At 41.8% G+C, this 23628-nt stretch overlaps 1 protein-coding gene across 2 annotated transcripts in view; it reads right to left on the bottom strand.

The window, feature by feature from the left end:
• TNIK (TRAF2 and NCK interacting kinase) overlaps positions 1-23313 on the bottom strand; it is a 391580-nt gene extending 368267 nt beyond the window's left edge. For both annotated transcript variants that reach the window (XM_058556353.1, XM_058556354.1), the window contains exon 1: positions 22915-23313. In XM_058556353.1, coding sequence (XP_058412336.1) covers positions 22915-22971 — 57 coding nt within the window. In that variant the 5' untranslated portion in view covers positions 22972-23313. The remainder of the gene's footprint in view (positions 1-22914) is intronic.
• Between the last annotated feature and the right edge of the window lie 315 nt (positions 23314-23628).

Raw genomic sequence — 23628 nt, 5'->3', positions numbered from 1 at the left:
ATTCCATAGGAAGAAATTCCATAGTGAGGAATAGAATTAACAAAAATAGGAAAGGTAAATATTCATACATGAACTAAAACCAGCTCCCAGGAGCAAAAGTACACTGAACTCCAAGCAAAATACCTGGAAACAGACCCCATTTGTGCCCAAAAAACGTAATTTCAAATATTTTTTAAAACTCATACAACCAACCAGGCAGGAAATCAGATTAACTACAAAGTAATAATCAAACTAACCCCAAACGGCTCTTACAATATTCAACACCACAAGCCAATGAAACATCTACAAAGTTTGGTAAGGAAAGGATTGTGATAAAATAACTGTATTCCCAAATCATGGTTCATGAAAAAAGGCAAAAGAAAACTTTTAACTATGTAAGAACTCATATGACACATACATAATATTCCTAAAACAAAAGTAAAGTATACATTCCACCTAATTGAAAGATAAATCAAAAGAGAGAACTCAAAAATATAATAGAACAGAAAATGACCAATTTAGTCTAATAACGAATTTGACGCAAAACACAAAAAGCATCCTTGAAAAACAATGTACTGTTTTTAATATCTTCAACTTTTAATTTAAAATTTAATCTTTTAAAAAATCAGTATATAATATTGAGATCAGATAACATATATAGCCAATCTATAATATCAGATTGAATTAAACCCTGGGAGGTACAGAAGAAGCATGGGATCAGTGTAGAGGAAATAAGGTTTCACTCAACTCTTCATTATTCATCAGAGACATTAAAGGATTCCATTTTATTATTAATTTGCATAATTAGAGAACTACAAGTCTAAGTATATATTTAAATTGGATTTTTGGAAACAGTCTATATAGAAAAACAAAGGAGACACTAAGGAAGGTGGAATTCAGAAAATGGCAGAAGATAGAGCATATCATTTATGGCAATAAAACCAAATGGTTTAAACTCTCCCTTTAAAAGAAAACTCTTAGATTAAGTTCAAAAACAAAATCCTCTTACATATGCTGCTTTCAAGAGACACAACAAAATAAATCAAGACAAAGTCTAGAAATAAAAGGAAGATCAAATACATCAAGTTAACGCCAAGAAACAGTCAAGAAACCAAAAATAATTCCTAGGAAAAGCCATTACCTGGAACAGAATGTTTTTATATTAATAAAAATCATAATCCTCTATGCAGTTGTAACTGTTAAAACTTTTATACAGGAAATAATACAATATAAACATATATAACACACACAAACACAAATGACAGAAACATAAATTATACCAGGAGACTAGGAAGCTATTCATCTCTGATAATTCTCCCAGATGAAACTTAGAATCATTTTGTCAAATCCTAAAACAAATTCTTGCTTCATATTTGTATTAGAATCCCATATTAACAGGGGAAGAATAGACACCTTTACATTACAGTTGTCCCCCCTTATCAGCAGAGGACATGTTCCAAGACCCCCAGTGGATGCCTGAAACCGTGGATAGTACAGAATTCTGTACATATTATGTTTTTTCCTATACATACATAACCATGACACAGTTTAATTTATAAATTAGACACAGTAAGAGATTAACAACAATAACAAAATTAAACAATTATAACCATATATTGTAATATACGTTATGGGAATGGGATCTCTCTCTCTCAAAATATCCTATTGTACTTACCCTTCCTCTTGTGATGATGTGAGATGATACAATGCCGACATGATGAGATGAAGTGTTTGGCATATCTGAATTGCCAGCATCACCATTCTGGTGCTTTGGGGCCGTTATTAAGTAAAATAAGGGTGACGTGAACACAAGCACTGTGATATCATCACAGTCAATCTGATAACCGAGAAAACTAAGTTACTACTGAGCTGGTAGCAAATACAGTATAGATACACGGGACAAAGGGATGATTCACATGTTGGGAGGGACAGAGCAGGATGGTGCGAGATTTCATCAGACTACTCAGAATGGTGTGCAATTTTAAATTTATGAATTGTTTATTTCTAGAATTTTCCATTTAATATATTCAGGCCTTGGTTGACTGAGTGTAACTGAAGCCACAGAAAACAAAACCATGGATAAGGGGGAACTAGTGTACTAAGTTTTCCTTTCCAGGAACATGGGATATCTCTGCATATACTCGTCTTCAGTATGTCTTTTGTTAAGATTTAAATTTTTCTTTATATAGGTCCGACAGAGTTCTTGTTAAATTTATTCCTAGATATTTTACATTTTTTGTTATTATTGTCAAGGTATCATTTTTCAAATATATTTTTTAATTGGTTATTTTGGCTGGCTAATAAGAATGGTATTGATTTGGGTATACTTACTTTGTATTCAGCCACATTGCTGAACTATTATTGTTCTAATTTTTTTGAGTTGGTTCTCCTCAGTTTTCAAGATATCATCTGTAAATAATGAAAACATTGTCCCTATCATCTAATACCTATAATTCTTGTTTCTTGTATGTCCTGCCTTATTTCAATGGCTAAAATTTCCAAGACATTATATATTATTATTGGGTATATATCAATATATCTTACTACTGACATCCTTGTATAGTCCCTGATTTTAAAAGAAATCTATATTAATTGGGATGTTTGCAATTGCAAATAAAAGTATACATAACTAAAGTGGCTTAAGGAGGAAATTGTTAGCTATTATAATACGAAGTCCAGAGTTAGACCAGTTTCAGGGTTGATTAATTCAGCTGCTCAACAATGTAGGGACCTGAGTCGATTTTTCTGATTCTCCAGGCTTTCCCTCATGGTTCCCAGATGGCTGTAGCAAATCTAAGCATCACAGTCTTATAGACAATACCCAAGTCCAGGACAGGGAAAGTCTCATTTTTAAAATTCCATTTGTAAAAGTGAGGAGAACCTTCCCAGGACCACCCCTCCCCAGCCCCCTCATTGGTCCAATTGTGTCACATGACTTGCCTAAACTCATCTTCAACAAAAGGAATGGAATCTAAGTGACTGGCTCAATCTATTCCACCTCCTCCTTGCTGGGGCTGGGGAGGGGGGTCCACTTCCTCTGAGAATGTGGGATGGTAAACACCAAAACAAATTCAGAGCTCTGACAGCAAGAAAGGAGATGGGAACAGCTGGTAGGTAGGTAACCAAGTGTCCACCACAGAGAGAGTATCTGGTGTTTGAAGATTAGGGATGAGGTGGTCTATTGGTTTTAGACACATTCTCTATCAAGTTAAGAAACAATCCCCTTATTCCTAGTTTAATAAGAATAATTGTTTTGGGGGTTTTTAAAATAGAGAATAACTGCTAAATATTACCAATGCCTTTTGACATCTGTTGAAACGATTCCCGAGTTAATATCCTTTGGCCTACTACTGTGTTGTGTTGTATTGTATTAATAGATTTCCTGAGACAGAAACAAAGATGCTTAAAAAGCATTTTCTGTGTTTTCAGTTCCATATTGATTACCAACAGACTTTCTCATACAAAGCAGGACACACACTGCTGCTTATTAGTAAACAACACTTCATATATATATAATTTTTCCAGATCATATGTCAGAAAGATTGAAGAGGGAGAGACTGGAGTCAGAGGGTGGCCAGCCGGAGAGACAGGTACAACGATCCAGACAGAGAGTGACACAGCTTGTTATGGAGTGGGGAAAGCAGGGCAGGAGAGCATGAGAGAGATGCAAAGCCTACTTCCAAAGAACAACTCATACTTCATCCATATCAATATTTCCCATCAATGGCGTTCCCACCACAGATTCATTGAGAATTGCTTTAAGGTATTTCAGCTCCCTGAAACATCCCACGGCCCCTCTTGGTCCACTTCCTCCACCTCCCTTGCCCCTCTTCAGCTGGCCATCCACCCAGGTGCTCCTACTGAATATATCTATTTTCATATCTGTCTCTACCATACACTTTGAGCTTCTTGAAGGCAGAACCTACACCTCGTAAACTTACATATACTCAGTCGTTTACACTGCCCAACATTCATAGTGGGCTCTCCGATTGTTTGAAAAAGTGACGCTGGTGTTGAATGTGTTGAAAATTTTATCATGCATCTGCAACATGGCAAGCACTGCCCTAAATACTTTATATAAAATATGTCTTTTTAATTCCTGCAATATCCCTACGTGTTTTATTATTATTATCTCCATTTTACAGGTGTGGAAAAGCCTAGAGAATTTCCATAACTTGTCCCAAGTGGCGAAGCTTTCAAGCTGCCAGGGCTCAAACCAAAATCTGACCCCTAATGTTACGCTCTAAGCTATGCTGCTTCCTGTGATTCTGAAAACAAGAGAGATAAAGCCATAAGCTCATAAACCAGCCCAAATTATGTCATGGTCACCTCTCATATAGGTCATTCTCCATGGAATTGCCAAAAATGTTCTGGCTGACTTCATTGCCAAGGTGTTATCTGGAGAATCCTAACCAGACACCAGAGGCCACCATCATTAATTTACATTCCCTGATTTCAGAAGGACTAAGAACAGGTTGAAGATGTGAACATTTCAGTACAAATCTGCATTGGAACAGGCAATGTGTCTGCCTCATCATCCTTTCCTGTCCTCACCCAGAGCCCTCGATGCATGTGCCCCCTCAAGATCAACTGGCCAGGTTGCCAAATCTCCACACACCTCGAAAAGAATGGCAAGTACAGCTGTATCACGCCAGGCCCCTCTCCTTTTATGACTGCCCCAAAGCCCATAAAAGCTTCGAATCTATTAATTCTGTTTATAGCAGGAATTTCTATTCATTATTACCCGAGAAAGGAAGAGTCAATTTAATACACTTGATTTCAAAGATTCTACCCAATGAAGCCAGAGTCCATTATAGTCATATCAGCTAGTTACTGTAAAGTGCTACAGTCTGCATTTGTAAAAGAAAAAAGCATCCAACCTCAGCAGGCGATACCCAGTAGAGAACACGGAGACGCGATGAGAGCCTTTGTCGTTGAATTATATTTTGCAGATCTGAAAAAAAAGGCTCCCCCTCCACCTTGCTCTGTTCCCGGCATGCCATTTAACTGCCACGGGCCTTATCCCCCAACAGCTGTAAGAAAGGGACCACAAGAGCCATGGAGCACTCACCAAAGCTAATCAATACTTAGAAGCCAAAAATAAAACAGGAATAGGCAAATGTCAGCACAGGCAAAGGAAAGGGGCTTTTTCCTTTTGCCCTCAAGACCTAGTTCTAGGCTAATACCTGTGACTGTTTCTGAGATGCTCTGGGATTTACAACGGCATGAGACACTCGAGCACCTCAGCCTCCAAAGAACAGCTCAGCCCTTCCTTCTGTCCCAGACCAGACCAGCCACGTGCAGAACTCTCCCACAACAGTCAGTGAGGCGAGAGGGAGTCTACTGCCAAGGCCGGTCCCATCATCCCCAACTCCTATTAGGTCACTGAAATCATGCATCATCTGCTGACCACACCGAGAGGCGATCCTGGAACTTCATCTGCTGCCTCTGGCTTAGGGAGACAGAATCTTTCTCTTTCATACACTTCTCAAAAGTAAACTTAGAAGGTTTTAGATGACTTCATTCAACAGATATCTAAGTGCCTACAATGTGCCACAAATGACAGGTGCTGAGGAAATCCAGGGGATTGATAACCAGCTAATTAGCTAGCTAGCTACCCACACCAGGATGTAAGACAACATCCTTTACCCTGTCTTCCTGCAAGTCACCGGTGAAGCTGCCCCACACATAGTGTCCTTTAGAGTCCATGGAACAAAAGGGGGAATCTAACTGCTGTATGTTCACAGTGACTTGTCACCAATAAAAATTCACTGCTGTCTCATTTACCAAGGCTGTGCTTATAAAGAGGTTTATAGTCTGTTGTGTTAATGAACCACTTTAAAGTCTGAGGGGAGACAGAAAAGCAATAAGTAAAGGCCATTTCACCATCTCAGAGCCCCTTCCTGCTTCTTCCCATTGAATTTCACAGGACCCTAGAAGGTTTCTAATAATGCCGACATTAAGTTCCACAGCTGCCCGGGACACGGGTTTTCCAATTTCTCAAGAGTCACTGCACTTTTATCTTAAGGTTTGATTTCCCAATATCACAATCCCTCCTCTTAAAGGCTGAAAACACACTAAATTTACAGCCAGTCCACTATCCATTCTGTGCACAGTGGGGGCTGCAGGATCCAAGCAAGATAACTTCAAGAAGGTACCTTACACTGAATTATGTGTTAGACATACTGTGGGACACAAATGTAAACCAGCCCTTATTCCTGCCCTTAAGGAACCTATAATTTAAAGACCATAATGGCTACATGGACAAACTTTGAAACCAAACAGAGCTGCAGGTGATACTAAGTATAAACAAAGCAAGACAGAAGAACAAAGTAGATATTAATGGTAACAGAGGGAAGTCCTAGATGATGAACCAAGTATAACTGATATGCTTTTCACAACAAAATGTCTTAGTAACAGGCGTTTTTGTGGATTGATCAGGGCCACAAGAGGAAGAACGGGTGGATCTACCCAGATCCGTCCAACCGCCACTCAAGGTGGGGTGAGTATTGCGACCCCGAGAGGGAGCAGGACCCGAGCTCCAGGCTCAATCTAGCTTCAGTCCGCCCCCAGCAAGCACATTTCCAATCAAAATTTCAGATTCCCAAGCCCCTCCAGAATGAGGACTACACTGCCCTGCAGAGCAGACAGCAGTTCCACCACTGGAAAGGTATTTCCACCATATAGTTAAAAAAATGGGAAGTAGCAATAACACAACGCTTACATTTCATACATTTCAAAATCAGACCAACCTGGGTTCAAAACCAGGCTCAATCATTTTCAACAAGTCACTTGACCTAAGCCTCAGTTTCCACATCCATAAAATTAGGAGAGTAATAGTACATATCCCAAAATGTGACTACATTAATAAGATCAGGCTTTTAAAATAATTAGCCCAGTGCCTTACACATGGCAAGCGGTCGCAAACGACATTAGCTATTAATATTGGTATGATGATGATGATGATGATATAAATTATGCTCCAGGTCAGTGTCAGGTACACCCACGTGTTGGTGTAACCTAAGACCCAGTACCCTGATTCCATCATGTTCCGAGAACTACAAAGCTGAGGACCAAATCTCTGCCCTAACCAAGGCCAGCATGAGCCACCAGCCTGTGCCACCTGCCTGCCGGCGCCTTGCTCAGCACCTGGCACAAGCAGCCCCAAAAGCTAAACATGTGCTCACTCTCCACTGGTGTCATGAACATTCTACCCTGTCTCCCAGCTACTCGGAGGGAAGGGCCATACTCTCCCCACTTCCCCAACCTCACTGGGGCACACCAGATGGAAGAAACCTGCAGGCTGCTCCTTACAGGTTTCCTGTGCATAAGATGACAGCGTCCACGGTTTTTCCCTGTCTCTGTTTTCGTGATATCCGAGACCATGCCAGCCTGGGGGATGACCATAGTGATAACTGGCTCTGAGCCCCCACCCAGTTCTGCTACTTCTGGAAAGTTCCCACGTCTCTTCCCTTCCCCACGTTTCCCAAAGGGTGCTCTCATGACCGTGGTGGCTTCTGCAATTTCCAGCAACTCATTCCTCCTTGATGACTGACCTTTCAGTCCTCCACTGTCACCCCTAGCGCTCAGCTCCTCTGCTCCCACAGAGCTGGAGAATTCCTGTTCTCGAGTGATCACGGCTCCTTTTGGCATCTCGTCTTCCTCGAATCTCTACTCAGATACCAAATGTCGCTGAACTTTATAAAAAGCAGCAGACGACATGTCTAATTCCTCTGAGTTAAAATTTGAAAGTTGAATAGCTGTTCATCACAGAGCCAGTGGAGCAAAGACGGGGGATGGGGAGGTCCCGAGCAGAAGGAGTGAGAGCCCGCACGTTTCCGTCTCACAGCCAGACTGTACCTCTTGTGTCTACACTGCGTCCAGGGCCCAGCATTGCTCCCACTCTTAGTGGGTGTTTAGTAAATGAACAAGCGGCCTAAGTCAGCGAGGTAGATGCCAGCAACTGCAGTTTGTCATAGTTGCTTAATGTGCAGACCACATGTGTCTGGATTACGTGAAGGCCACAGACGTGAAGATTTGTGGGCCCCAGGCTTAATTATTGAACTAGCATTTGCAAACTAAAATCCCCCTAGTTGAGTCTTATGCAGTCCTATGGGCTAAGCCAGAGCAATGAACTTCAAACTTCTAGTCCTCATACCCTGTAAGAAACACATTCCACACTGTGACCTAATACACACACATATAAAATACAATACATGCACGCTCACATTTTTCTACTCTATTCTAATTAATGTTTTTCAAAAGCTGATTGCAAACCATTAAACTCATTTCACAACTCATTACAGTTTGAAAAACACTGGGTTAGCGTATAGAGAGGGAGTGGGATGGTGATTGCTGATACTGTAAAGAAGTAGGGAATGGTTAGATCATAGAAGGCCTTGCTAAATTAAGGAGTTTAGCCTTATGCTGTCAGTCATGAGAAGTCATTCATTTCATTAATAATTAGATATAAAGATAAACAAAACATAGGTCCTGCCTCTGTGGAGACTGTAGTTTCCTCTGGAGAGGAGGAGTGGGGAGACAAACAAATAAATTATCTGTGAACTACAGGGACTAGAGGAGACTTTTAGGCAGAGAACAGCACGTGTAACAGCACAGAGGTGAGCAACAGCGTGAAACACTGAGAGAACTGAAAGTAGTTCAGTAAGGAATGGTTTTAGATAGGAATACTGATCCCAGTCCCGGCTCCAAAGTCCTCCTTTCTCTGGAAGGAGAGATAAGTTATCTGGGCTGCCTTATCTGGAAGGAGGTTATTATGATTAAAATATGAGAAGCTCTGCAGAAAAAGGGATGACGTGAAGGTAAGTAGAAAGCAGAAGACAGGACCAGAGTCCTCGTCCCCCAAAGTGTTGAAGAGATGGCCTTCCTAGAAATACCAGAGTAACCTGACTGGAGGATTTGCCCTCATGGTGTATGGAGCTGGTCCAACTGTGAAGCAATGTCTCGGGGATATTATATTTTAACAGCTTTATTGAGGTATAATTTACATACCATAAAATTCATTCATGTTACCACCATCCAATTTTAGAACATATTCCATCACCTCAAAAAGATCCCGCATGCCCATCTGCAGTCACCCCTATTTTCATCTCCAGCTCTAGCCAAACACTAATCTATTTTCTGTCTCCTTAGATTTGCCTTTTCTGGACAATTCATATAAATAGAATCATACAATATGTGATCTTTTGGATATAGCTTCTTTCACTTAGCATAACATCCATGTTGTAGCATGTATCAGTACTTCATTCCTTTTCACTGCCAAATAGTATTCCATTATATTCCGCCACATTTTGTTTGCCTATTCATCAGTTGATAGACATTTTAGGTTGTTTCCACTTTTTGGCTATTATGAATAATACTGCTATGAACATTTGTGTACAAGTTTTTGCCTGGACATATGTTTTCATTTCTCTTGGGTAGATATTCAGAAGCGGAACTAAAATTACTGCGTCATATAGTAAATTTATATTTAACTTTTTCAGAAACAGCCAAACTGTTTTCCAAAGTGGCATAACCATTTTACATTCCCACAAGCAATGTATGAGAGTTCCAGTTTATCCACATTCTCAGGTATATTTTTAAATCCAGATTTACATTTATTATGGCATGAAGCATAGCCTGAATAAAGTTTTAACTAGCAGTTCTGTGAACTGTGGAGTTCACAAGGCCTGATAATTTATTCACATTCCAAATTTCACTGAAATTTCGAGCAGAAATTATCAGAGATGTTCATTTGAAATATGCTTGAAATCACTTAGTATCAAAATGCAATACCAAACAACCATGGAGACCTAATGGTCACAGAAAATTTGACCAAAATATTTGCCAAAGGGGAGTTATCAAGGAACCAAGCATGACAAATGAGAATGTGTCTCGCACACTAAACAGAGTCTCCACAGGGACAGTATCCTAACTGTGAATCCTGCAAACCAGCAGCAACTTACAGAGGCAGCAACCACAGCCAGGAATCCAGAAAGAAGGTCAGAGAACTATTTAAATCTGATGCAACTTGCACTGCATCAGGTGATGGGCTACAAAGCAGAGACCCTGCTTCCAGAAAAGAAAAGAAACAGATCTGGCCTCAAGGGGACAGAGAATAGTCACAGGAATGCCCCCTGCTGCTTTGAAAACCCCAGGTACCTTTTACAAACACATTCACAAATTAAAGAGGGGGTGGGCACCCAGAGAACTGGCAAGAGGTTTTGTTCAGAGACCACAGAGGGACACCAAGCTCTCAAACCCCTTCCACTCAGACTTTTCCAATCTAGAAAACACATCCCCCCATCTGGGGCTTGGATCTCTGTCTCTCCAACATTTTACTTTGAGTGTCCTGCGTATGTCACTGAATGTGGACAATCTCCTCTCTTCACAGACAGGTTTCCTCTTTGGGAGGGATCCTTTTTCTTCCTAGCGATGAGGACCTACAAGGACCTACGCTAATTACCCGCTAGCACCTCTGGTGCCATCAGGCATGTGGAGGTTTAGGTACCCAGCTGGTCAGGTTCCAGGAGATTTCCCCTGCTAATTTTCAGTCACTCAAGGAAAACAAAGGAGTAACCAAGATTGGGTTACCGTGATTTTAAAGAAACACTGTTCCTCCTCCTCCCCTCCCCCCACCCCCTGCCAAAATGTGTAGACTTCTGTATTTCACACTTTTACATCTGTTCTTCTCCAAAAATACAAGCTGTTTATATTCAAGAAATGATGACTACAATACCAGTGTGAGTTACATCTTTAAAATACTTACGGAGAGAACATACATATTGTTCGGACCAAAGAGCACGGGCAGTGTTCCTTCCCAGCGTCGCACCTGGGTATGGAGCTCCAGGAGGGCACGGTCCTGTTTTTGTTTGTCTGCACAGAAAGAAAACTGAGTTCTCTCTGACTGGTGCCAGAGCTATCAGTTTAAAGAAAACAGAAGAGGAAGCAGCCTTTTAGGAACAGCAAACACTTGGCTTTGACCCTATCAACCATTCCAGAGCAGGACACCAGCACCAGAAACATCCAGGCTCCATTGCTACCCAGAGGCTCTGGAAAACCACAGCATTTCCAAACTCAAAGGACCCTTTCAACTACGCAAATGGCCGCAAAGAAGCCATTTCAAATTCGTAGCTCCCTCAGAGCCTAAGATACCACCACTGCTAGAAACAAAACCGTCCCAAACTTGGTCCCAAGTAGAACTTTTTTGAATGATGTAATTAATTCACTGCCCCATCTAGAACGTCATTAACATTCCTGATTAAAATGCTTGTGCAAGTCCCTGATACTTGAATGATATTAACACCTCTTCTGAGAAAGTTGGATCTGTCCTCCCAATTGTCAATATTGCAAAACACTTAACCATCTTTAACCAGATATTTTTTACATCCAGTCTAATGATGATTATCTAATCATTTCTTTGCCCTTTAAAATAGGTCTTCCAAGAAGGGTCTTTGAATTCGATTTTTCAAAAGCATCTTCCTCAGCAGTGAGTATGCAATAAAATTTTGATATATGATCATTATTAAGTTGTGTACAAAGTTACCTTAACAACCATAATCATCATCAACCTTCCTCCAAATAAAAAAACATGCAATATAAGCAGTGTGTTTATCCAAGAACTGCAGATTAAATAACAAGATGCGACATGTTTGTGGCTGGGTAAGAGATGTTTATGGATTGTTGTTACAAGGAAAGTCTGTGGGATTTCTCAATAAGGAAATCCTTTAACCTGCTGTCTAGATTCCAAACGTCCATTCCATTTTCCAAATCTCAAAAAATAAACAACCTAAGGATTTCAGGCTTCAAACAAAAGTAGGGCTGAACGAGTTTGTGATGGATGGATTCTTTTTTTCAGCCTCTAGGCAAATATCAGCACCTCCTGGGACTTTAAACTGAATCCCTACAGGTCCACAGGGAAAAACAGGAAATTAACACCAGCAGGATGCATCTTCTTGATCACGGGGGTGGGGCTTTTCTGCCCCCAGAATAAACTTGCTAACGATAAAAGGAAAAAAAAATGGCAATGCAAAGAATAGTCCAGCATTTTCAGTTGAAAGTTGTATACTTCTCCCTTTCAAGTATCCCTCCTTCTTACAAACAATTCAAATCCACATAATATTAGTGTGAAATTTTAAATTCCATACTCCTAAAAGTATGTCCCTTTCACAATTTGAAGCTATATGCCTGATGAAAAAGTTGCAGTTACTTTATATAAATCACTGTTTCCTTTCCTACTGTGCAACATTTTCAAGCACATTCAATTTCTGTGGCTATGTTCTGTGTTTTTCCAAACAACTTGTATTTAGTAAATCCTTTTCATGATTATTTCTTCTCATTCATTAGGCACTAAGATCCACGAGGACAGCGTTCACGTGTGTCTTCATTACTACATCCTCAGCATCTAGAGCAATGCTAGGCACACAGCAGATGCTCAATAAGTATTTGTTGAATGAATGAATGAACCAGAATGAAAGGAACAAGAAGAAAGAAAACTGTCTTTTAAAAATTTAGGCCAGTGGTTCTGCAACTCTAAAGTGCATCAGAATTACCAGGAGGGCTTCTTAATTCCCAGGTTCCTGGGCCCCTCCCCAGAGTTTCTGATTCAGTAGGTCAGTGAGGCAGGACCTAAGAGATGATCATGAAGCTGCTGATGCGAGGATCTCACTTGGGGAACCACTACTTAGGCAGTTAACCTGTCAACCAGCTCTTAGAAAATTACAATGCCCAGGATAACATTTACTGAGAATCTACCAGCTGCAGAATCCTCTGCTACCTACTGGGTGAGCCACGCAGGTCCTTGCTCCAACACTAACGAAACTGCCAACAAGGATATACACGCAAGGGGACAATACACAGACACATGTCCACAACAGCAAGAAGTCGTTAGTGCAGTCAAACTAAAGGCATTTCATTTCTCCATTGCATTTCTTTATGATGTATCCTACTGTGCAGTTTAATCTATTTTTCTCAGATGGAAATTACTAAACCACAACGCGGAGCCATTCTTCCCTGCACTACCCCACTTCACTTCACTTACTAATGGGAGTTTCGTCTGAGGCCAGGGCACAAAATGTAGTGAGGGAGCCCATTTTAAAGCTTATTTATGTTGTTTATATTTTAGTGCCTGTAAGGACCACAGCGATGATCAACACTCAGTCCTTAATGATCAGAAATCAAGCAGAGGCCTTGATAAAGCGCAGATATAATCTAAGTGCAGATACAGTCTAAACCACCACCAGGCGGACAAACCACCACCAGAAAAAAAGGATGTACAAGAACAATCCAATGGAATCCCAAGCTCTATCACTGTATAGGTTTTTAAAGCATAGCTGGCATTAACTTTCAGATGCATACTTTTCTCATGACCCTGTTCTGGATTTAAGTGCATTTATATCCGGATTATAATCAGAGAGGGTATTTAATTAGATAATGTTTGCAAGTACTTTGAAGATATAAAGTGCTCTATAAATACTAAATATTATTATTATTATTTAAATACAGTTTGCAATTACTGCTTACAACCTATTCCACCCACCACACTGCTGTAATTTGATTACAGGCAGCTAAAAAAAATACCTAGAAGAAGAAATGATGAAACCATGTCCATGTGAAGCTCTGGATTTTTACCCCAGGCATAAATAATATAGAGGCATTTTAAATGGAGGGTTAGGTTATAAAATCTAGTAAATCAAGGCAATTGGCCTCTGTAAGACTGACAACCACAAAGTTGTGTCAATTTTAATAGTTTCTTACTTATAAACCAGGTGGAAAGTAGATTGTGGTCCAAAACACTGGGCTCTTTACTCTTTTGGCTGCTAGCTCCATCTTCCATTTTCTCCAGTATAGTCTTAAAATATCTATATCCATCTGAAAAAAAAGTGTAACTCAAGATTTTGGTTTTAATAATTATCTGGCAGATAAAGGCTTGAGAATGGCCTCTGCTAAAACACGTCCTCTGGCTCATCTTGCTATCTTCTGTGATAATCACAAATTCATTTGTCTCCAATTCCCAAAAAATGGAAACTTGTGAGCCTGATTCCACACATCTTCCAAATACCCTTCTCAGATGATTTTCCAAAGAGAATGACAGATTAAATGTAAACATCCCTTATACACAATGTACAAGGAAATCACTGCTAAACCCAAAATGGTTCACATTTTATGTTTTTAGGCAAGAAAAAGAACAATTAGCATATTCTAAACTGACCTTGGTTATTTAAAAAACAAAATCATAAGGAAGAAATACTTTGGAAATAACGTTTAAAACACCACTATGCTCATCAAAAAGATCTTGTGCCCAAAAGGCTTCTGGGAAGTCTGTGAACCCCAGGGACATAATACATCAGATAATTCTGACGTCATGACAAGGTTGGTAAGTCAAATAATGACCACGTGAGTCACTGTGGGCAGTGGCTTGGGGGCAGGTCAGTCTTAAGCTCAGCCATTTAGTAGCTCTATGACCTTTGGTAAATTAATTGATTTTTTTAAGCCTCATAAGTTCATTTGTAAATGATATACACCTCACAGGAAACTGGGAAGTAACTTGACAATGTCAAGAACTTTAAAGAGGGCCGGCTCCGTGGCTTGGCGGTTAAGTGCACGCGCTCTGATGCTGGCGGCCCGGGTTCGGATCCCGGGCACACCCCAGGGCACCACTTCTTCGTCCAACGCGAGGCCGGGTCCCACGTACAGCAACTAGAAGGATGTGAACCTATGACATACAACTATCTACTGGGGCTTTGGGGGGAAAAAATGAATAAATAAAATCTTTAAAAAAAAAAAAAGAACTTTAAAGATCATTAATACAATTTCACTGTAAATTGCACTTCTAAGAAGTTATTCTAAGGAAACCGAGATGTATACAAATACTTATGTATAAGGATATTTATCAAAGCACTATTTACAAAAATTGAAAAGTTGTTAATAACTGAAAGCTTCATCAATAAGAATTGGTTAAATATGTTATGATAACATCCCCACAATAAACGCTAAGCAGTCATTAAAAATATATGATTAGAAATTTGAACACTGACTTAATATTTGAAGCAATTTAAAATTACATTCTAACTTTTTAGGCATGACAATAGTATTGTGGTTATGTATTTTTTAAGTGTTTATCTTTTAGAGATGCATACTGAAATATTTACAAATGAAATCATATGACGCTTCAAAATAATATGGGGAAGGAAGCGAATGGGGATGTAGATACAACAAGATTGGTCACGAGTAGATAATCTTTAAGTTGAGGGCTCATTATACTATTTGTACCTTTTTGAAGTGTACAAGTGATTTTTAGTATATTCCGAGAGTTGAGCAACCATCACCATTATTTAATTTTAGGACATTAGCAGTCACTTCCCACTCCTTGTCTCCTCCAGCTCCAGCAACCACTAATCTACTTTCTGTCTCTATGAATTTGCCTATTCTGGACATTTCGTATAAATGGAATCATACAACATGCGGCCTTTTGCGTCTGGCTTCTTTCACTTAGCACAATATTCATTCATGTTATAGCGTATATCAGCACTTCCTTTTACTGCCGAATAATATTTCATTGTACTACATTTCGTTTATTCATTAATCAGTTGTTGGACATTTGGGTTGTTTCTACTTTTTGGCTATTATGAATAATGTTACTATAAACATTTGTGTACACATTTTTGTGAGGATAGATGTTTTCAATTTTCTTGGGTATATACCTAAGCGGGGAATTGCTGGGTCATCTGGCAACTCTATATTTAACATTCTGAAGAACTGCCAACCTGTTTTCCAAAGTGGCTGTACCTTTTCACATTCCCATGGGCAACATATGAGCATTCCAATATTCTTTCTACTTTTACATAAGTTTCAATTTCCCCACGATAAAGAGTTTTAAAAATTATGCCATAGAAAAATATTAATAGCATGCAAAAAGGCTGATTATTAAGATTAAAAAAACAGGTTCCAGATAATATATACAACATGATCTTAATTTTTTTTAAGCTATCTATTTAGCTATGCATAGAAAAAAACTACTAAGCTGTATACCAAAAGGTATACGTGGTCATCATTGGAAATTCTTTTTGCTTTTTCTCCATTTTCCAAATTTTCTGCAATGACCATGTGCTGCTTTTATAATGAGAACAAGAAAGAGCTTTTTTTTTTATTAAACAAATTTTTAACAATTCAGCAATCTTTGTTCCCACAGTCCACATTTCTGGGCCCTGGAGCCCCAGAGATCCTCCTGGTGAGATTCCTAAGAAACCCAAATATATGCATTGCCTTCACGTCTAGCAGTGAATATAATGCAAGATAGAAAGTTCTGAATGTTCTAAAGGAGGTGTGAGGTCGGTTCTGAGAGAGTTTATAAGTGGGAGAGATAACTTCTATCTGAGAGAAATCAGGGACAATTTTGCAGAGAAAGCGGCATTTGAATGTTTAGTGTTAGGGAAGTAGGTACAGAAAAGGAGAATAAGGTAGGGCACCCCTAAGAGCATGCATGGGGAGAAGGAAGTTGTTCCCTGCGGGAGGACTGAAGGAGTGGTCATTAAAACTGCAGCGCATGGTGGGAGGCCCAGCGAATCAGAGCTGGTCTTGATGCTATGCTGAAGAGTTCAGCCTTTGGTCTGCAGACTGTGAGGTGTCAAGGAAGGTGGAGAATACGAAATACCCACAATGAAACTGTGTTTTAGGAAGACTAACATGGTTGCAGGGTACAAGGGAGACCAGTCAGGAGCAGGCTGGTGGTGGAGACGTGGGAGGCAAGTCTCGCCATGGGTGCTGCCCAGGGGAGAGGAACTGCTGCATTTGAAGGGAGGAATGGAGACAAGGGGACCCAGGCAACTGATATTAAGAACAGATTTTTAAGATTGGGGTGATATAAAATATGTTTTGGGAATTTCAAGGCACCCGCTGGAGAGAAATGGAGAAAGCCTGGGCACGTAAAAATCACACAGAGAATCATCTTTCTCTAGAGGGAAATAAGCTTCCAACCAGAATGGAAGAAATTACAAGCGGAATTCATCCAACATTTTCTATTTAAGTCCTCCCTCTCTCTCCACTAGGAACCTTATATTTATATGTGCAGAATAACATTTCATTCAAAAAATATCACCCAGATTTTCTTGGAATTCTCAGCATACTGCTTGTTCAGGCCCTGTTCTAGAGAGCTACTTCCCCCACAGAAATGGGAGAACTAATTTGACATGAAAGCATCTTTCAGACACAATTTATCCCAAATTCTATCAGAAACACAGGCTGAGAGACTGGTTGTGTTCAGCTGGGCATGGCAGCCATGATTCAATCACAGCAGCTCAGAGCTGGGTGGACTTTAGAACCACTATCACTGAAAGAAGGAATGGTGTTGAAACAAGAAGGGCACAGAAGATTAACTCCAGGGCAGAGAGAAGAAAGAAGAAAGGGCCAACCTGCAAGACTCAAAATTACAAGATTTCAAAGAGTCTTACAGATACGGGAGGGAAATGTGATGTTTCCATGAAGGAAAATTGTTGAGTATTCTTCCATCCACAAAATATTCCATGACTTCCTAAGTAGATAATTATGCAAACAGCAAACCATGACTTACATTAGCTTTTATTCTAAATTACAACAGTTAATAATGAATAATGAAAATGATTATGCATATTTCTCTGATGTTGTGATAGCTACCACTACACCCTATTTTATTATGAGGCAATGTCATCACAAAGACAATACCTGTTTACTATCTCTAAAAAGCAACAAATGTATCTTATTTAAAAACTGCTATGCTATTATCATTTTAAGATACTGTTATCAATTCCTGCAACTTTACTAAACTCTCACTTAAGGTCAAATTTAATTAAGTGCTCTGGGGTAATGAATTAATAATGTTTCAAGATTTCTTTAAGCCCCATGAGACCTCTGATCAGAAGGTTTTAAGTACTGGACCAGTAGTGTACCATTTCAGTGCCCACTCCCTCCCCCGACCCCCAGACACCACACACACAAACTCTGAAAAGGCACAGGCATAACAAATGTGTTTTTATTTGAATAATGGTTAACCCATAAAGAGGAGAAAAAGTTAAAAAAAAAAAAAAAGAAAAAGACAAAGGTTTCAATGAATAATGCTGATACTTGATACTGGTTTAGAAGTATGCTAATCTCCAAAAAGCTTCCAGACTGAGCTCACCTCATATGTAATGAATACTGATACTGGGGCAAGGGTCAACCTAGGCCATCAGAGAAACATACAAGGTCATACTGGCACATAAAAGGAAGAGGTACTCAGAGGGACGGGGGTGGGGGGAGGGCAAAAGGGGTAAAGGGACACATATGTATAGTGATGGATAAAAATTAGACTATTGGTGGTGAACACAATGCAGTCTATACAGAAACTGAAATATAATAATGTACACCTGTAATTTACACAATGTTATAAGCCAATATGACCTCAATAAAATAATTTTTTTTAAAAAAGGAAAAGGTACTATTAAAAATATGCAGAACCTTCCGATATCTTTGTCTCAGGATCATTTTCAATTAGGTGCAATCATTGGGATCAAATGTTGGTGGAATCAAGTTTCCCATAAAATTCTATTTAATTACGAATAGCATATTTCTCTAGTGCCTTACAGTTTTCAATGCATTGCTATAAATGCTTAATTGACTTTTGAAATCAACTTGTGAGGAAGGCAAGCAGTTGTGATCACTACCATTTTTAAGTTAATGATGGTTAAATGACTTACCCAAAGTCACAGAACTCATAAGACACGGACACCGAACCTGGTGCTCAGTCCCCTCCATCCACTCACTCACTCATTCATGCATTTATCCCTTTATTCAACTCACTGGGACCATGGACTAAGATGAACAAGACCTAGCCTCTGGCCTGAAGGAACGCACAGTTTAGTGAGCAGGCAGAAAGAAAATGCTACACCATTTATAACACAAGCATGAAAAGTATGGCAGGAAGGATGCATGCAAGGCTTCCACATGAGGTGATTTCTTAAATCTAGGTTTTGATGGAGAAAGAAATAGCTAGGCTCAGAAGGAAGTGGGGAGTAGGGGAAAGACATGCAGAGGTCATGTAATTCTGTTCAAACAGAAGAGTGAGTGCGAGTCCTGGCAGAAACTTCGAGTATGAAGTCAGCAACGGCCAATCTTGGCCTTAGATGCCTTACTCTGTGGGCCAAGCTAAGGACAGCCAAGGTGTTCAGATTCAGATATACACTAATCTCCAAAAAGCTTTCTGGGCTGATCTTACCTCATACGTAATAAAGTTACTGGTGGCAAATTTCATTTCTTTTAATACCGTGATGTCTTAAAGGAAGAATGACTCAAGCCCTGGGTTTGAATGAGTAGATTGTTTTCTGTAGCCTATGCATGTGTGTATACACACATTTCATACACCCACATGGATAGTTTATATCCACAGTACTCTATATAAAATAAGTATCCACATAGATTATACAAAACATACATAGAACTCTATAAACCTCACATGCAGAAACATATCAATAATGTGTATGTCTAGACTGACCCCTTGGGAAATGTTCAGAGGGAGATGGGTTACGGATAGACGTTACCAATCTGTCCCAGATTATTCAATCATTTGCTTACAGAGGAGGAACTGAAGGGGGCAGAACAAGATGAATTCCAAAGGTACCTTAAAGCTCCATGGTTTTATGTATTATGAGCTTACGTGCATGAAGCAGTCTCTCTCTTCTCTCAAAATAAAATTCCATGACCCTATTGAAATTATTCCTCTCTGTCATTTTTTTGTGCTCAGGCAGAAAATGTAACATTGATTTCTGAATCAACCACAGGCAATGTGACTTCGAGAAAAGAGCACTGAATGAGGAATCAGGAAACCAAGATTCTCTCCCCAAACCACCCTTCTTATTCCCCTTTCCCAAGGAGGAGGAGAGGGGGGTAGCTGGCTGTGTGACCTTGGGCAATAGACTTTACCTTTCTGGGCTTGTTTCCCAGGTGTTAAATGAAAGGAGTGGCTAAGTGTTCTACAATTCTCTTCCAGTACTAAATCTATGAGATCATCCCCCTCCCTCAAAACTTAGTTTATCTCTGGAGCTCTAAAAATCAGGACTAATGAAACTAGGTTCAAATCATCCCTTTTCTAACCAAAAATGATCCTGTTTTATCTTACTTTTAAAAACTGCCCAAATCTTGCATAATTTAAATGATCAGTGCCATCACTGGTTGCTCTGGTTTAAATTATGCATTGTTGCTATTTGGGGAAAATTTAGACTCGATCCAGTCTGGGATCACTGGCCGAGAACAATAAGCCTCCAAAGTGAGAAGGATAAAGGCCTCTCCAGACAGGATCTGCTTTTCATGCACTGAGCAAAGGGTTTACAAAAAGAGCATTGACTGTGTACACTAAAGAGCCACCGAAACAGCAAGGGACTGGTAAGGCTGCATCAAATTCTCCTAGAAGCCACTGACCTTGGCTGCATTTCAGGGGTCAGGCATTCCCCAGGAGGTTCTCAGCAGGCTGGCTTTACTGAGGATTTAGGAACAAATGGACCTCTCATCTAGATTAGCCCACCTCTCCTGATTTGGGAAGACAGAGAGATGATCTGCCCTCTGATTTGTGGAGATTACCTATGTGGCCTTTGAACCCACTCGGGGCTTGCACACCTCACCCACCACAGGGCTGGTCACAGACCCTAGCCCTCTGGATGCATCTATCTCCACATGGGCATTTAAGTTCTCCAGCCAGCAGTTCCCCAGCTCCTGAGCTCGCTCTAGCCCTCTCTTTCCACACCTCCTGCAGGCAGAAATAACAGAGGCAGAGCACTAAGCCCAGGCCACAAAGAGCAATGTCAGTGAATCCTGCAAAGATATCTTTTCAAAACACAGATCTCAGGATCACAGCCCTCCCATGTGTGGATTGCACTCCAGGCCAGCTGGTGGGCCCTCAGGGTGGCTCACAAGCCTGCAGGCTCTGTGCTCGGTATCTCAGAAAACCCTCCCCAGGAAAATAAGCCCACGAGAGAGACCTCTGACTGAGCCCAACTTAAAAATCACATCAGAGCGCTTTCCATTAGAGGAGTGACGTCGAGATTCCAGCTCAGGGAAATCACAAGCCTTGCCCATTGTTCAGACTTCATGCCCTGCCTTTGCCACTTTCCCCTACCCTGAAGTCTGGGCCATCTATCCACCTGCTTAACCCGCTGGCAGCAACTCCCAGCGCAGAAAGTAGGGCAAATGAACACAGTCTATAAAGCAGGAAGCCACAGACTTGGCCCAAGCACCCACCCTGTTACCAACCCCCACCCCCAGCTGCCCAGGGGGCAGCGGGTTCTGAATGTGGCGTTTCGGCGCCAGGGCAATAGACGGCTTACTGTACGAACATATGAATGGGCTTTTGCTGCCCAACTATCAAAAAAGCCAGTTTCAAATGGCATCTCTTGTTCCTTCTCAACCCCTTGACTGCCTTGCAGAAAACTCACCTCTTGGATGGAAGGATTCAGGAGAAAGGGAAGGGGAGCATAAAAGGGGGGGATAGGGAGGGGGGATTGGGGAGACTAAAGAAAAAGTACCACTTTGACCATAAAGGTAAGTCTTTAAAATAACCGTGGATGAGGAGGCAATGTCACAAGTACTGAAGATTCAGGTACACAGCGCCGAGATTTAGCATCAGTCTAACAATGTATTCCTCGGGAGGGCGTGTGAACTTCCGAGCTTCACCCATCCCGCCTGTCTCCGCGTTGAGAGCCACCATCAATTCGGTCTCACCGACCCTCCATGCCTCAAGTATATGAAGCGGCTTTGGCTTTTTTTTTTTTTTTTAATTTTATTTTTGGTTCAGGAGAGGAAGAAGCCGTCCTTCAATTGGTGTCCAATCCTTCTCAGTCCCCCCGTTGTTGCTGCCACCCCCACCCCTCACCCCCTTCCCCGCAGGCAGCATCTAATTAAAATGGCAAGAAAAATCTGCCCCCTTCCCCAAAGGAGTGTGTTGGGACTGAGGGGTGGGGGTGGGGTGGCGTCGGGGCTGCACTGGGATTCCTGGTATTCTCATCTCAAAACAACAGCAAAATGGATTCTATACCAGTGATGTCTTAGTCAATACAATGAAACGGCAATTCACGTGAAGGTAAATGCAAACCAGCGGGGCCGAGAGGGGAAGGGAAGGGCTCTACAAAGGACTGGCCGAAGACACAGGGAAAATACACACACACACACTCACACACACACTCACACTCACTCACTCTCGGGAGTTCCGGTCTGATTGGGGAAAGGCAGAGAACACATCCTTTTCACCTGCTTAAGTTCAGCCATAAAACTGAAATGTCACAGCCACAGAGTCGGAAAGCACAGGCAGGGCTGAGTTAAAGCCATAAATAAAGGTGAGTGACAGACTGGCATTTAAGAGAGCGCTGAGAGGGAGTCGGGGCGCAGAGGGCAGAAAAGGGGGAAGGGGCGGCAGTTGCCATCGACAAGACTAGCATAGCAATAGCTGTCCCCTTGGAGGGTCAGGTTCGGCTTCGTGGGGAGAGCCAGGCTCACAATACCATCTTGCAGGTAGCTGGAAAACGTGAGGACCCAGTGCCTTTATTCACGCTGTTCTTCTTTTTGCAGAAAGGGACAGTGGGGTCTCGCGCCTTGGCACGAGACGACTGCCCGGAGCTTGTGTACACACACACACACACACACACACACACACACGAGCTTTTCATTTTAATGCTCTTACTCCGGTCTAAGATGAAACTGGCATAAGCTCCACGTGCCCTCGGGGGAGCCTCGGCCACAAACGAAGGAGGACACGTACCGCACAGCCCCTGCCGTGGGGGCTTAGCCAAGAGCACCTCAACAGCCCGGAATCAAAACCAGAATCCAGGTTCCGTCCGCGTCGCATTCCCCCACCTCTGCCCACCAGCTCCAGCCCCAGTCCACGCACCGAGCCCATTTACCCTGACCCAAACCACTGGAAAGAAATCAAAACGTGCTCACCCTCAGAGCCGAGAGATCGATTTCATCCAGGCTGCGGGCCGGGGAGTCGCTCGCCATGTCTACTTCTTTGCCGGAGAAATGGACCAAAACCACCCCGAAGCTTCTCCCTTGGAAATTCCACCTTGGTCTATCTCACTCGCGTCCTCATGCGGGTGTCGCGCCAGAGGCCCGGGGCCCAGCCTCCCCCGCCCACCCCCGCCCCACAGCGCCTGATCCCGATCCTCCGCGCCTCGGTCCGCGGGGTCCGGGAGCCCAACCTGCGCGGATCTCCAAGCCCGGAGCCGCGGTGTGTGTGGGCTGCGCGCCCTGATCGGCTAAGGGCGCTGGGGCTGCGTGGGTGTATTTAAATGGGACATGCTTCTTTGCTTGTGCGTGGATGGCGGCTGCATTGGCTGTTATAATGAGACACATCAACTCCTCCACTCAGCTGGGGGGGGTGGGGGTGGAGAACCACACAGAACTGTCTATCACCGCTTCCTGGGAGGAGTAAAGGGGGGGGAGGCGGAGGAGGCGTGGTCTCCGACTGGGGAGAGGCCGCGCTTCCTGACCCGGTCGCTCTGCACCAACGTGTGTGGGGGAGGGGCGCGCACCCTTTCCGCCCAGGCTTTTGCTGGCTAATCCGGCCGGATTTGAAGAGCTGTCCCTGAACTCTGCCGTGCTTATCGTGAGGACAAGGGGGCTTTATTTTTGTGTGTCCAGTTCATGCGCTGGAGC

The sequence above is a fragment of the Diceros bicornis genome, chromosome 15 (assembly GCF_020826845.1).
Source record: "Diceros bicornis minor isolate mBicDic1 chromosome 15, mDicBic1.mat.cur, whole genome shotgun sequence".
Classification (NCBI taxonomy): domain Eukaryota; kingdom Metazoa; phylum Chordata; class Mammalia; order Perissodactyla; family Rhinocerotidae; genus Diceros; species Diceros bicornis.
This window is presented reverse-complemented; position numbering and strand designations above follow the sequence as displayed.